At 47.0% G+C, this 16,193-nt stretch overlaps 1 protein-coding gene across 3 annotated transcripts in view; it reads left to right on the forward strand.

The window, feature by feature from the left end:
* Window positions 1-16,193, forward strand: part of SLIT3 (slit guidance ligand 3) — a 605,319-nt gene that overhangs the window by 407,087 nt on the left and 182,039 nt on the right. For all 3 annotated transcript variants that reach the window (XM_045901662.3, XM_045901670.3, XM_064596588.1), the window contains exon 5: window positions 5,364-5,435. In XM_045901662.3, coding sequence (XP_045757618.1) covers window positions 5,364-5,435 — 72 coding nt within the window. The remainder of the gene's footprint in view (window positions 1-5,363; window positions 5,436-16,193) is intronic.

Consider the following 16,193-nt stretch of genomic DNA (forward strand, 5'->3'; position numbering starts at 1 on the left):
TTTAAATCCCTAAATGAGTTTTGACTGATACCTACTGCACCAATAGGCAGGTTTCCTCCTACTAGGCAGTGACTGGAAAAGTAATTTTTTTTTAAAGATTTTATTTATTTGACAGCAAGAGAGGGAACACAAGCAGGGGGAGTGGGAGAGGGATAAGCAGGCTCCCTGAAGAACAGGGAGCCCAATGCAGGACTCGATCCCAGGACCCTGGTATCATGACCTGAGCTGAAGGCAGGCACCCACCGACTGAGCCACTCAGGCCCCCAGAAATGCTTTTTTTTTTTTTTTAAGATTTATTTATTTGAGAGAGAGAGAGAGCACAGATGGAGAGGGAGAAGCAGACTCCCCGCTGAGCAGAGAGCCTGATGTGGGGCTTGATCCCAGGACCCTGAGATCATGACCTGAGCTGAAGGCAGATGCTTAACTGAGCCACCAGGCGCCCCTAGAAATGCTTTTAGATCATCCCTTCTTGGCTTATCAAGAGGTGATAGTTTTGTGGTTTTTTGTTTTGTTTTTTTTTTAAGTTACTAAAAAGGTACCTGATTGGTCTCAGTGCAAGTGGTCCGGGGAGGTAGACAAAGAGGGTATCAGACTGGGTTGTTCCAATTTCCTTTGGTCACTGGATATGTCATCTTTCATGAGTAATTTTTTTTTAATCTTCTGAGAACTTCCTGAATCAGGAGAATTTTCCTTGAAGCCTTTTTATGAATGCTTTGGGTTGGCTTCCTTGGGTCTCTTTACTGACACTGGCTCCCATCTCCTGCTTCAGACTTTGAGGATAAAGATCATGACTGGGAGCCTCTTCAGCAATCTGTCCTTGAGTTGTTGGAGCACCTTGTTCAGCCTTCTGGAGAACAGGCAGAGCCGGGCAGTTTGTGTTTTTCTTGGGTGGTCTCTAACCAAAGACTGTCTGATGCAGGGCTCTAGAGGCCCAGATCCCTTGGTTAGAAACAGGAGCTCCCAGGCTATGGGGCTAAGGCTAGGACTTTTCCTAACTGACCTTTATTTCTCTTCTTGATCTTGCTTCCTGCATCCCTTACTGGTCTCTCCCAGGAGCACTTTATGAATACATCACTTGGCTAAGTGTCAGCTTCTTTGAGAGCCCAATTTGAGACAGACCTTTTCTCCTGAATTCAAAAGACCCTAGAATCAAATATGGATACTCCTATCTAGATGATAGAGGGAAACGTTGACCCCTCCCTGAGATTTTACAGAAAGAATATTAGCAACGTTTATGTGTTCTATTCTTTGCACAGTTGTAGACATATGTCCTGAAGAGGGTCATAAAGGATATTTTCAGCAATGTAAAATGCAGGACTAAATGGGCAGAAAATCCAAGAAATAAATGCAGCCATGCGATGAATGCCTGGGTTCCAGGTGCTGTGCAAGGCGCTCATGTATCAGCTCCTTTCATCCCCGTGATTAACCGAGGAGGTCAGTCAAGCCCCCGTTGTAAAGATGGGGAAACTGAGGCATAGAACATTTCCGTAATTTGCATGATCATACAGCTAACTGGCTCGCCCCACTTCAGAAACAAGAATACCCCAAGATTGGGGGAGCTTCCAAGCCCCATCTTGTACCTTTGGAATAGTGAAGATTGACAACTAGGAGCAAATTCCATCCCCCACAAATTGCCACTTAACACAGGCCAGACTTCCTGGGAGCATGAATATGACCCGAGACAAGGGCATTGTCCCCACGAGAGCGAAAAGGAGACTGTTTTCCTGCTTCTTGCCTTGCCATCTTCCCTGGTAAACATGGGGTGGGCAGGGGTGGGGGTGAAGGTGGGGACTGTCATTCACTGTTGCGCTGAGAACAAAGCATGGCTGACGTTGCGGGGAGAGCCCCGGGAAGCATTTCAAAGCTCCACTGGAACTAGACAACCTTTCAATCCATTTATCAAAGTGTCTGCAGTTCCCGTTTCAAGGTAGATGAAGCAATAATAAATTTGTGAAGAAAGTTAATCTGTGTCCAAAGCATTTTAGTAAATTAAAAAGGGGGGGGCTGGCTGGAAGGGGGATATATTGGTTCTTGCCAACTCCTATTTGACTTACTGTCTCCTTAATAAGTCCTCTTTGGTCTTGTGTTTTTGGATGGAATAATCCATCGGTTAATCATTTTCTGGAAGCAGGAAAATGCACTTTAGCTAATGCAGTTCTCCTTTCTTTCAGAGTCCTAATTATTTAAAAAGGCATCCCAATCCGTAGTCCTACTTCCCAACCAAGAAAACGTTTCCCAACAGCCATCTTCCTTTACATCCCCCAGAAAATCTCAGCATGCCCCTTATCCTCTCACCGTGCTCCAGCCTTGTCCTTTTCCCTGGTTCCTTCTGAGCATTTTCCCTCAGGAGGGGCAAGGCACTAAACCCCCAGCAAGCAATTGGCCGGAACTAGGCTCTTGGGCACTACGGATAGATTTTGTTATTTTTATTTAAATGTCAGCTGAAAATGGTGGCTCTTGTCTCTCTCAAGGGTAGTGCTTAGCACTAGCTCCATGCTCTGGCATCACGCTGAGATAAACACGCTATTAGGAGCCTTCACAAAGGCCTCGAGATAATTGTGAAGGGATAGTTACCGAAAATGAAGCACCCAGCCCTGAACCCTCCTCCATGCCCCATCAGTAACACCATTAAAGCTGTCAGTTTGTCAGCCCACTGGAGGTATTTATGAAATCAATATACAATCCTGCAGATGGATGGCAGTGGTATTGTTAGCTGGAGAACAGAGGCTCAATGGAAAATAAAACTAATAAAATTTACAAGCGGATTGTCATGGGGAACAGATAAATTCCCTACAATCCACTGTTTTGCTCAGTTGCGGCAGAAGCAAAGCCATGGCAGGGAGGTGGAAAGAAAGCTGTGTTTTAAACTGGGTCCCTTCAACTAGGAGCAAAACTGGGTCTACTTCCAGCAACGAAATAGTGACAGGAAACCCAAGTGGCTGCCCGGTGCCATTGCAGGGTTTTTCCCATGTGATTGCTTCTGTGGGACGTTTCCCAGCAGCTGGGCTGGATTTTTCTGCTAAAATGCTACTCTCCTCTCATCCCACCATATCACAAGCCTGAACTGTCATGCGATGGTTATTTCTTCAGTATGTTTGGGGTACCTTAAACTCCAAGGGTTAACGCACTACTAGAGGACGTGCCCCTTCTCCTGGCTCCCAGGCATGGTTATAGCTGACTCGTCCAAACCTCTCTCCTGTTTGCTCCCCTGCCCCTGATTCTGATCACCAGCCGTTGGCCAGAAGTGTGGCCTGACCTGTTTCCCAGAGTGGCCAAAGATAGCAGCCAAGCCTGGGAGGGTAGTGGGTAGGGGCTTGCTGTCCTGGAGACCAGCCTTTGCTTGGCAGAAAAGACTAGGCCCATTGTGGTGGCTGGAGCCTTGGGTACAGCCCAGATGCCTGGTGGAAATTGCATTAGTCAGATGACAGGACCTGCTCCCTCTTCTCCTGCAGTCTGATGGAGAGCAGAGGAGTGACCTTGGTGACCCTGCCTGACCTCTACTGTCACTGTGGGCTTTGTTCAGTGCCCCGACTCCAGGCTGGAGCCCTGCTCATTGAATCAGGCCCAGCCGGGGGAGCCTGCTATGGGGCTCCTTGTGCATCTAAATTTATTTATACCAGTTGCAGACAGAGAAAACTGGATTTGAGATGGGGAACACCGTGTTATTGAGCCCCAGAAGCCACCGGTCGTCGTATCTACACCCGACCCCAACTCCGAGCCTTGCCTTGGGGCTTAACCATGGCCCCAGACAATCCCCAAGGGTCTAAAGTTCCAACCAGCTGCTCGGAGTGTGGCTTAACTCGTCTCCGCAGGTGAGAACAGGAAAGGAACGCCTCTCTTCTGCTTTCTGTTTTTCCTCCTGGTCCTTCACACAAGGTTAATTTAGACAGCCTAAGTTTTCATGGAGGATGATTGTCTGACCTCTCTTCCCAAATATATTTGGAGTCCTCTTTAGCTTTTGATTAGGTTCCTGTGGAAAATCAGTGTGGGAGAGTATCCATTAGTACAATCTGCCTCTGGGACAACTTGGCCATTAAGGACGTTTACCCTGTGACCCAGCATGTTCTCCATATAGGACTTTATACCAAGGAGGGAGCTCAACAATTTAAATGTGTAGGGAGGAAACCTCATCCTAGTGTTTCCTTAAATGACAAATACCCCACAGTGCGGGATCCTATAGCCCTGTATACAATTGGATGATATACAGTGATTGAAAATGTTGCCATACATGTACGTTAATGACATGAACAGATGTTCTCAATATAATAAGTGAAAAAAAGGGTTTATGACTCACTATATACTATGAGATCATGTTGGTGAAATTTATACATATTGCTCCTAATTTGTAACAGTGGTTATGGTCTGGGTAGGTAATTTTTTACCTTAATATCTAATGGTTTTTGTGTTATTTTCATGATAATTGAGATCTATATCTGTATCTATAGATGTATATACATACGATTGATGTGTGTGTGTGTGTGTGTGTGTGTAGACACGCGCAGGTGTGATTGATTACTCACTGAGATTCCAAGCAAGCTTGAGGTATGAATGTAAACAAGTGCATGTGTTTGGTTTGAGTGGGGGGATGGGGGGAAGGAAACAGAAAAAAAAAAAACACATGGGTCTTAGGAAAGGAAACTGAGGCTTTGGGGATTGTTAAAGAGGACCTGGCACAAGACCTGGGTTTGAGCTGCCTTCAGCACCTGACACTTTGTCCCTTAACTTTCTTCCTCAAAACAACACGTTAGCACTGCTTAATGCTAGATGAGCTGCCAGTAGGACCCCCATTTTGGGCGGGTTTGTAGAGATGCAATTTGAAGTTATCATGCCTGTCACTAAGCTCGATCCAGGAGGCCCCCGGGGGGTGTCTGGTGCTCTGGAATAAATGGAGATGGACACCCCCCCCATCAGAAAATCAGGATGGCTAGGATCCCTTCCAATCCCAGATGACAAAGGCAGAGAATCCCTGAGAGTGGGAGACTGAGTGCTGTTGACCCTGCAGTGAGGGAGGGACTGCAAGGGGGGAGGGGGCAAGGGGTCTCTCTGGGAGATGGCAAAACAGAGAATTGGGTGCGATGTGCACAACAAATAACCCAGCGTCTTGGCTCGTGGCCTGGAGGTGCGAGACCACCCACAGAGCCCGCCCTGGAGGCGAGCTGCTCCCTCCTGGTAACCATTCCAGCAAAGGCCATCACTGGAGGAACAATGTAAAGGCTTGTAGCAGCCTGGGGCCTGAGACTGAAGAGTCCCTCCAACACTCCTGACGGCAGAGGCAGCCTGCGAGGGGTTTTGTTGTCATAATGAGATGCAGATAAAGCGGGGCCTTGGTCCTTAATGCGTGTGCCTCTTCTCTTCCTGTTTAGAGATCTGAGCGAAAACCAGATCCTGGGGATCCCGAGGAAGGCGTTCCGTGGCATCGCCAACGTGAAGAACTTGTAAGTGTTGGGTTTTTTGTTTTTGGGTTTTTTTGGCTTCTCTGCAGATGTGGCTTTCTGGCCAGAACAGGGGTGAGAGATGGGACAGGAAGGTGGTGACCCCATGCTGTTTGCTGCCTCGGTGCAGGCGCCTTTGAGACAGAGTGAGGGATGTGCCTGAGGGATCTGCAGGGAACACATGTCGGAAGCCATGACAGCTCCATGGAGTCCTGTTGCTGTCTGGTGTTTCGGCCCCAAGTGTGAGCATTAGAGTCCCAGACCTGGGCCACAGCCTGGCCCCACAGTAGCTCTGTGGCCTGGGGCTTGACTCAGCTACTCCCAGGGTCGTTATTTTCTATAAAATGGGCATGATGGGCTGGTGGGGTGTTGACAGAGATGAGGACGCATGCCTCATACGTAGTAAGTGTTCAATAAATGGGAGCCTTGATGATGGGGGTGATGATCATGATGGCGAAGGCGTCACTGTTATTAATAGGATCTTGTGAGAGGGCCTGGCCACTGGTTATTCCAGGATTGCAGGGGGACGTAGCCACATCCACCCACTGCACTAGCTGCTTGGTTTTGGAGGTATGTTTAATTTTATTTTGAAGTAATTATTCATTCACAGGAAGTTTCAAAAATAGTAGTTACGTCCATGTGCCCTTTTACCCCAGTTTCCTCCCAGTGGTAACATGTTACATAACTAGTATGGTATCAAAACTGCCATGGGTGCAATCCACGGACGTTATTCTTCAGATTTCGGATCATTACACATGCTCATTTGTGTGTGTGTGCCTGCCCGTGAGGTTCTGTGTAATTTTATCCCATGCAGATTCCTGTGCCCATTGATATGATCAATGCAGAACTAGTCCATCACTATGTTTCTTAACTTGCTAAATAATCTTTGTCGTTGTTAACCTGGCCTCCACTATTTGCTGTTTAGCAGTGACTCCTGGGCCCTTACTTTCACAAGGACTGTGCCTTCTGAATTCTCTCCCCTGCCACCGTGTCCATGTGTTCAGAGCGTGTGTTGGGAGAAGGGCACAGAAGAGAGTCTGGTTTGCCTGGGCAGGCGTTTCTGTCCACTGGCCTCCACAGGCTCACACTCAACCTGAGAAGTCTTGAAGGAGGTTTCTTTAAAATTACTTTAGCTGTTGGTTTTCTTTATAAGGACTGTCCTGAGAAGCTGATGATGGCTTCCAGTTACAGGCTGTCTGCTTCCCCCAGTGCTGAGAACTTAGCAGGAAGCTTTTGCTGTTTAACATGCAAAGCACACAAGAGGGCAGAGGCATCTCAAGGTGAAGGAAGCCTAGGGCAGAGAGGACTTTGCAAGGGGATCCCACACAGGAAGCTGCCCACTGCTTCGTCTGGGTGTGTTTGCTCAGAAGCAGGAGAGGGCAGGCTGGAGCAGACAAAGCCATGGAGAATGTGACTCAAGATTGTGCATATAAGCCAAAACTATGAGGCTGTGTTAATTAGCATCCCAGAAAGGCAAGGCAAGAGGGGGACTTAGAGATCCTCTAAAACCCCCACCGGTCAATAGTGAGAAAATTGAGGACAGGACCAGAGAAGGGCAGTGACTAACTCAAGGTCAACCAGTTTCTTAATCCGGCTGATCCCCAGATTAACATTTTACGTATATAAAGTGGTTTATCTGTCCTATCTCATGGCTCTAATTTTAAATGGGCCAGTTAACAACAACAACAACAAAACACTTCCGTGATGTATAAGCAGGGCTGTGTAATTACCAACTGCAGTTTTGGTTCTCAAGAAAGTGATTAAATCTCACAGTGGTCCACAGTAGTTGCTGAATTGGGGGGGTGGGGGTTGTTTTCCTGTAATACCTCTAACTTCACAAAGGCCTCAGGAGCTCAAAGATTCAAGATTCTGCAAACACAGACTCCTGAGTCACTCAGGAATAACTGTCAGGCCTTCCTTCTCCAGGTCTTGCAAATAGGTGTGACTCAAAGGCCTGAACTCAGGGAGGATCTTCTCTTTTGTTTTTCATACCCAGTGTCAGCATGTGGTCCTGGGGCGAGTGGAGAGGGAAGTAAATCCTCTGCTGAAAGGACGAATTAGCCAACAGAACTTAAGGGGGGTTGATTACTTCACACTTTGAATCAGTTCTTTCAGCATGCATTTGTTGGGCAGAACCTCTGAGGCCGAGGTATTCGCATTCTCTGCTGGCTTCCGGTAAAACTAGGGACAAGAAACACATGCGTACAGGAGAATGTTTAGTGATTTAACAATCCACATGAAGGGGCACCTGGGTGGCTCAGTCGTTAAGCATCTGCCTTCGGCTCAGGTCATGATCCCAGGGTCCTGGGATCGAGCCCCGCATCGGGCTCCCTGCTCGGCGGGAAGCCTGCTTCTCCCTCTCCCACTCCCCCTGCTTGTGTTCCCTCTCTCGCTGTCTCTCTCTCTGTTGAATAAATAAATAAAATCTTTAAAAAAAAAAAAAAGGCTATCAGAGTTCAGAGAAGAAAAATGGCTTCAGGGAGCATAGCCTAAAAGTTAGAAACACAGCTTTGGCCACCTGATAGATCTAGGTCTGACTTTCAGCTATTGTGCACACGGAGTCTGTGACCTTAGGCACCTTACTGGACACTTCTGAGCCTAGATTTCCTCCACTGTAAGATGAGGATAAGAATTGTACTTAACCTCCTAGGCTTTTTGTGAAGGTTGATAAAATAATGAGTATGGATAAGTTAGTACTATGCTTGGTACATGGAAGATATTTAGAAAGTTCTAGCTACTGTTACTGCTGTATTCCTTTGTTGTTGTTATAATTGTAAAGACTTTACCTGGGGCCTGAATGATGATTGGAATTCCCAAAGTAAATGAGGCAACTAGTGTGTGCAAATATAGATGCAAACCTGTATAAGGTGTGTTTCAGGGGACACAGGCAGAGCCTGTGGGGGTGGGGGTGGGGGATTATGAGGCAGAACAACAGGTGATAAAGTTAGGAAGAGAGGTGGAGGCCAGGTGGCGGCAAGCCTTGCCTGCAAGGTGTATAGACTTTAGAGGTAGGTACGGAGAATGTAGATGGCTTACAACATGGGAAAAATCATGATGAAATCATTTATTGTGGAAGAGGAGCCTAGGACAGGAGGAGGAGGAAAAAGGAAAGGCAGGGGACAGGAGATGAGGCTGAGTCCAGTGTAAGGGGTCAAGGCTCACACTTGGGAAAGAGAACAATCAGAAGTGAAGGAGGATCCAAAGATACCAGTAGGGGCCAAGTCAACAGAAATTGGCAATCAATGAGGTATTAGTGGCCGGAGGCGGGGGGGGGGGGGTTAGAAAATGATGAGTTTCCAAGCTCAGATGATACAAGGAATGATGGCAAATTTCCATAGTCTTTCATCTCTGCAGCCATCAAAATGGTTTTGAACCTACTAAATGCCAGCTCTGGGGGAAGCCATAGAAAGTAAGATCTGTAGATCTGTGAGCTTTGCCTTCGTGGAGCTTCCACTCCACAAAGACTGAAAGGTCAGGAGGAGAGGAGCCAGCCTTGATGATCATAAGTTGGGTGTGAAGTGATGTCAAGTCTTCCACAGGCATCGTGGATGGAGCATCTTCTGTGTGTTTGGAAATTGCTGAGACTGACATCCCATCCTCTTGTGCCTGCTGGGTAAATGACTTCGGTCTCTGGGCCACAGCTATGTCTATGAGCCTCAGCTTCCATGGTTTTAATAAGAAGAAGGTAGAGGAAATAATCTTACAGACTTCAGAGAAACTATCATGTGGGTAACTGGAGATATAGGAGCTGACTGAGGGCAAGTTCAAGGAGGGGAAGCATCTGCGTCGAGGTGATAATTGAAGTTATACATTTAAATATGCATCAGTACATGTAAAATAGAAGATGCTTTGTAGAAATTAAGTTTGTTTAAAACCTGTTAAGGAAACACTCCTCCTACCAGACCTCAATTACCTGCGGGTAGATTGTCTCCCTTGTTACGAATTTTAAATCTCAGGAATGTACATCCCTCTCATCATTTTGTTCAAGGACCACCTCCCATTCCCCCTCACCCCAGCCTTCTCTACCGCCTTGTGTGAGTTCAGAGAATATAACACTGTTTTATTTCTTAGATAAAATAGGACTAGAAGATAAATTATTGGAGTATCAGGCTATGAAATGACCACAGTTGGGCCTCTCCACAATACCATGTATTTCATTAGGAGGAGAAGGTCAAGGATTGTCTATTTTCTTTTTTTTAATTTTGTAGTTTTGACATGGATTTTTCTTTGCTTGTCCTGACATTCCCCTTCAAGAAGGAAGAGACTGTGATACACCCATTTTCCAGATGATAAAGTTAAGTTTCAATCAGTGTGTTTAATTTGGTAAAAGTCAGCAGACACAGTTGGGCCTAGGCCTCCCCACATACCTATCCTTAGTAACACACCCGACCACGTTTTAGACTCTACCTGTAGACACTTCTGTGTACCCAGATGCCTCTCCACTCAGCCATGCTAGCGACAGGAAGGAAGGAAGAAGTAACTAAGAAGGCGGTAGCAAGCGAAGGCCTGATTCACAGAGGCAAAGAGGCACGTGTGCAGCTTTTATCAAAGCCAAGGGCGGGCCACAGGTGGTGTTTAATCCAGTGGAAATGGGTGCTAGAGGCCCCCACCCCAACAAGGCAATGGAAGGAAGTCCCTAATTGCTTCCTGGTTCTCAGGAGAAGAGAGAAAATGTAATTAGCTGGGGATACCACTCTATGCAATTTCAAAAAGCTGGTTTTATGGGCCGGTCCCACTCTGCTGCCTGCCTGTCTGTAAGGGGGAGAGGTGCTGTATTTAGAGAAGCAGTGAGCTGGACAAACTGATCCGGAGAAAGAACACGCGGAGAGGCTGACGGGTAGAGAAAGCAACATTCAGCACCGCAGCATCAGCTGCCTCCTGAATGCAAACAGCGCAGCGGGTACCGGACCAGAGGCTCGGGAGGAGGAGAGAGGGAGGGCATCAGGAAGGCACAGAGATAGGGAAAAAGCAGTGAATTGGGAAAAAACAGAGATGACAAGCCACAATCCAACAAAGCATAAGAAGAAAAAGACAAAATCCAGTATGGATTGTTTTTTTTTTTTTAAAAGTCCCCTTGCTCTACCCTTCTCAGCACTTGTGTTTTCCTCTGTTTTTCCGTTTCTATTTGCGAGGACTCTGTAGGACATGCATTCCAGAAGGGAAAATCAATAACCCCTGTCTCTGCCAGCTAGCGGAATTTGGAATTGACGGTTTCAAAACAAAGCTGGGCAGGCGGCCTTTGTGTTCTCTAGTTACTCTGTGTTGCAGCACTGCCCGAGTCTGCCCTCCCGCTTCCTGAGATTAATGAGGGCTGTCTCCACCCACTCCGTGAGCAGCCAGTAATCTTATGTGAGGGTGAGGGAGGTGTGCGGAGGGACACGAAGCACCCATTCGTTGGGAGCATCCGTGTCTGCTAATCTCGGCAGCCATTCATTCTGTCATTGTGCCTGGAACAGAGTTCACACTCCTAGTCATGCCCTGCATGACTCTGTATGGCTGGGCCCTCCCTCACCCACATCGTGCTTGCCATGCTCCATCTCATCCCCTGAAACACCCCAAGCTTCTTCCTGCCTGTGGGACTTTGCACTCGCCACTCCCTTTGCATGGGATGCTAAGCCCTCGCCCTTTGGTGTGGTCAACTCCTTCAGATCCATTCTCAGCTCCAACCTCACCTCCTCAGGGTGGCCTTCCCTGACCCATCCAAAGCAGCTCCCCCGGCCCCCACTGTCCCTCCTCTCTATCCCAGTTATATCTCTTCAGAGCACTTATTGCCCTCTGAAATTATCTTGTTCATTTATTTGTCCCCCTGTCTCCGTCTGTCACACAGAATGGACATGGGTACTCAGGCCCCTGCCTGCCTCTGTCACTGTGGAGTCCCCAGTGCCCAGACGGTTCGGGGCAGAGAGTACAGCCGACTAAAAATGCATCAAATGAATGTTTGTTCATCCATTCCTTGAGTATTTGCAGTTGACCTGTTACATATAGGAAATCATGTATGATCATTAAAATGTTGAATATGAAAAAAATATTATAGAAATAACAAGATACCATCCTTGTACTCAGAGACTTCAGTCTAATGAGGGGACAGACTAGTAAATGAGCAGGTACAGTCCGTGTACCAAGACTCGGTTGGAGGTAAGGACCAAGGGGCAGGAAAGACCCCAGACAGGCCTGATTCTGGCTTCACTCAAGAAGTGACATGAGTTGGGTCTTGAAGGATGAGTTGGAGTTCGTCCGGGGGAAGGGCTTTCCAGGCAGAAGGAATAACATGTGAAAAATCACCCACCCATGCAAAGGCACAGAGGTATGTGAAAGAGTTGATGCTTAGAAGAGTTGATGGTTGGAACACAGCAAGCAAGAGAGGCACTGAAGACAGACGAGCTTAGTGAGGCAGGGAGTTGGGGCCGGCGGGAAGGGAGGACTTTGAATGTCGCCATGAGATCCACTGAAGGGCTTTAATAGGGGCGTGGTGTCATCAGATGTTCATTTAAGAAAGGCCGTGCCAGTGACAGTGGGGAGGACGGCTGGCCGAGGGGAGACTCAAGTCCAGGTGGCTGATGTGGGTACTTGTGCAGTTGTTGAGAGATGACAGGGCCCCAAAGGGGCAGGCTCAATGGACCTAAGGAGGCAGTGGCAAACTGCGGACACCTGTGGGGGCGGATTGGGTGGGTGAACCGAGTGCCCGTCACCAGGGCCTCGCAGGCCAGAGGCAGAGGCAGCTTTCAACACCAGGCATCTCTGCCAGCTCGGACCCAAGAGTGGTGCCTGCCTTTCATGAGGAAAGCCGTGCTGCCTCTTGGAAGGGGGTTCGGGAAATCTGCTCCCAGGAGGCAAGCAGATGCTACTCGATCACCTGCCCAAGGGGCGGCAGGGTTTCCAGCCTTTCGTCCCTCTGCATTTGTGGCTCTGGCTGTGTCAGGTTCAGAAATGATGCTGCAGGAAGTCGGACTGGACCCCCGTCTGCTAAGTGCTAGCCAAGTAAGCGATCCTGAAAAAGGGATCGTGTCAACCCGCCTCCCTGCCTTCCTTTCCCTCCTCCCTTCCTCCCTTCTTTCTGCTCTCTGTCTTTCCATTCTTCCTTCCATACATCATGATTGAGCCCCTACCCTTACCAGAACCCAAGCCAGTCCTGGAAAGAGATGAGTAAGACATAGTCCCTGTTCTTGAGAAATTTCATCTGCAGAGGGAGGCAAACAGATTCACACAGAGCATATATAATATGATAAATATATCCCTAGAGCATCTTCTTTATCTGCCCCATGGCCAACAATGCAAGTGCTCAATAAACAGCAGTTGATTTATTAAAGTAAATCCACTGAAATAAGAAAAATGGTAGAAGACACCGGTGAATTAGACCCCATTAGTCTGGAAAAGATACGTTACTGTGTTATCCAAAGGCAAGGAGGTGGTGGTGGTAAGTGCCCCATCCCAGACGTTGTGCCTAGAATTGCAGCTGTATAAGTGACAAATAGAATTCCTTCCTGGCCCGATCACGGAGTTTTATAGTCTGTGTTAGGGGTCCTCTATTGGGCTTTGGATATTTCTTATGCTCACTCTAAGTTATAGCCATCTGCTCAGTTGTCTTTCTCCTCCAAGGGCCTGAAGCTGTGAAGATGGAGAGGTCGAGTCTGTCTTGTTCACTCTCTGCTTGTTTGCAAGAGTCGTTCTATGCCTGGCACATATGATAGGTGTTCAAACAACGAAAATTAATAAGTGGATGACTTTCAGAACAAAAAGACTCCAGCGCTTAGAGAATCACTAAAACCCTGAATGAAAGAGCATGATTACGTCTGGGAACAAAGACAAATTAAAGGAAAGCCACAAGAACCAACCCAGAGAATCCCTCATGTTTTTTCAGGATAATGGAGACCACTATTCTGAGTCCAGCACTGAAATTTACTATTTGGGATATTTTTATTTGTGGACAAAATGCTTTTTTAACTCATCACAGATATTTGACTCCTGTGAGTATTAAATCCACAGAAAATGAGGGGTTTAAACAAGCATGTAAAATAGAATCCCATCTTTCCTGTACCCTGGCAAGAAGGCACAGTGATTCTGGGCTCCTCAGAGTTGGGCTTAGTGGTCTTGAGAAATTCACCCCTGGGCTGAACTTTTTGCCTGGAGATTTTTAGCTCTGAAAAGAAATGAGGGGCACCTGGGTGACTCAGTAGGTTAAGTATCTGCCTTCGGCTCGGGTCATGATCCCAGGATCCTGGGATCAAGTCCCACATTGGGCTCCCTGCTCAGTGGGGAGTCTGCTTCTCCCCCTGCTTGTGCTCTCTCTCTCTTTCTCTCTCTTTCTGTCAAATAAATAAAATCTTTAAAATTTCCTCCTCCTTCAGAGAAGGAAAGATGAGTATTACAGTGGGGATTACACTCTGAGACTCTAGTAACTATTGATGTTCTGAGTCTTTGTCTCATTGGAGACAACGTAGTATAGTTTTGAAGAGTGTAAATGTAAAGTATGAGTTTTGGAGTCAGACTTGATTTTTTTTTTTTAATTCCAGCTTTGCGATTATGACCTGTGTGGCTTAGGGCAAGTTACTTAATCTTTCTGAGCCTCAGTCCCCTAATCTATAAAATGGAGAAAGTGCTAGTGAGGAGTTAAACAGGAAAGTATGTGCCTTACATGTGTGAATAATAATGCTTTATGGTTTGCCCAAAGCCTTCATAGGTATTACCTTTTTTTTTAAATTTTATTTATTTGAGAGAGAGAGAGCACACACGAATGGGGGGAGGGGCAGAGGGAGAAGCAGACTCCCCGCTGAGCAGGGAGCCCAATGGGGAACTCGATCCCAGGACCCTGGGACCATGACCTGAGCCGAAGGCAGATGCTTAACCAACTGAGCCACCCAGGCGCCCCATAGGTATTATCTTGTTTAATTACCACAATAGCCCTGCCAGATCATTAGGGAAAAGTTTTTTAGCCTCTGGATATAGATGAGGAAGTTGAAGCTCAAAGAAATGCAGGAACTCTCCCAAAGCAACAGAGCTGGTCAGTGGCAAGGCTGGGGCAGGATCCCAGGATGTGTCAGTGCTTTTCTGAGTGGCTAGCTAGGGAGAGCTCTGAGATTTGGTGAGCATGAATGATGTCTTGTAGGAAGCAGCAGGTACAGATCAGTGGGGAATGTTGGGAAAGCATTTCTGGCACCCAGCGCCAGCCAAGTCCCTAGGCAAGAATAAGCTGTGATGGTCACCATGTGGGAAAGAATTTCTGAGACCAGCAGGAATGACTTAAAGTGTGAGTTCTTTTTTTAATTAATAGACTTCATTTTTTCAAGAGTAGTTTTAGGTTTACAGAAGAATTAAGCAGAAGGTACATAGTCCCATATACCCTCTGCCCACACACATAGTTTCTCCCATTAAATCTTGCACTACTGTGGTGCATTTGTTACAACTGCTAAGCCAATACTAACACGTTTAACTAAGATCTATAGTTTATAGTAGGGTTTGCTCCTGGTGTTGTACGTTCTGTTGGTTGTGGCAAATGCATAATGACACGTATCCACCTTTGTGGTAACATGCAGAATAGTTTCACTGCCCTAAAAATTCCCCGTGCTCCCCCATTCATTCCTCCCTCCATTCTCCTAAGCCCTGGAGTGTGAGCTTTTAAATGGAGAGGGAAATCCCTTCGTGTTTCACAGCCCTTCACAATAGCTTATTTATTGTAATTAATTAATTAATTAATATTCCATTGTTCAGACTCGAACAACCCACATCATCTTTTTGCTTCTTTGAGAGAGGGCGAGTGACACCCTGCAAGTTGAAGTGCCATAGAGCACAGCAGAAAGAAAGCCAGGAGCAGTCCCGACTTTCTCAGCCGTAGCCTGAGGTGTGAGCATTAGAATTTCTTCCTGACACTGCTCCTTCAGAGAAGACTTGTAATTCAAAGCACCTGCCCAGGCCTGGTGTTGTGTACAGACTCCGCATAAACTCTGAGGGTGTTTATATAATGGTTGCAATCTCAGGTTCCCAGGTCAGCCTGCACGGAGTCACATGAACCCTGGCTCTTACCACCTATGTGATCTGCAGCAAAATAGGTCACGTTCCTGGCCTCAGTTTCCCCATATGTATTACCCTTGTAATGATGTTGTTATGAAGATGAATAATAATTATTGCTCCTTTATCTCATCCCTGAGAATCTATTTGAATCAGACTATCACAGCTCATGGACTATCTTCCCTTCCGAGACAAAATACATGCCCCAAGAAAAAGGTTATATTTACAGTGTTCCGCTTCAGACTCTTAAAATTACTTAACTTCATCACACCTTCTCTTCTTTCTTCCAGGGGGGCTGTCGTGTTCTGGCTTATGGCTTGTAATAGGCAAGGTACAAAACAGCTCAGAGAAAAAGAGGTGTACCTTCCCCACCCTGATCCGTCTTCCTGTCCCCATCAAGACACAGAAAGTACCAAAAGAGCCCAGGAGTTGTGGGCTCCGTCACAGCTCTGCTATTAACTGCTGCCGACCTGTGATGGGCTGAATAATGGCCCCCCAGGGACGGCCACAGTCTAAGCCCCGGAATATATTACTATGTACCCTACATGGATGGCAAAACGGACTTTGCAGATGTGATTAAATGAAGGATCCTGAGATGGTAGACTATCCTGAATTATTTAAGTGCACCAAATATAATCAGAAGGGTCTTTATAAGGGCGCCTGGGTGGCTCAGTTGGTTAAGCGACTGCCTTCGGCTCAGGTCATGATCCTGGAGTCCCGGGATCGAGTCCCGCATCGGGCTCCCTGCTCAGCGGGGAG

Source organism: Mirounga angustirostris, unplaced genomic scaffold, assembly GCF_029215605.1.
Source record: "Mirounga angustirostris isolate CCGP_5_RB_7025 unplaced genomic scaffold, mMirAng1.0.hap1 SCAF_7, whole genome shotgun sequence".
NCBI classification, from domain to species: Eukaryota; Metazoa; Chordata; class Mammalia; order Carnivora; family Phocidae; genus Mirounga; species Mirounga angustirostris.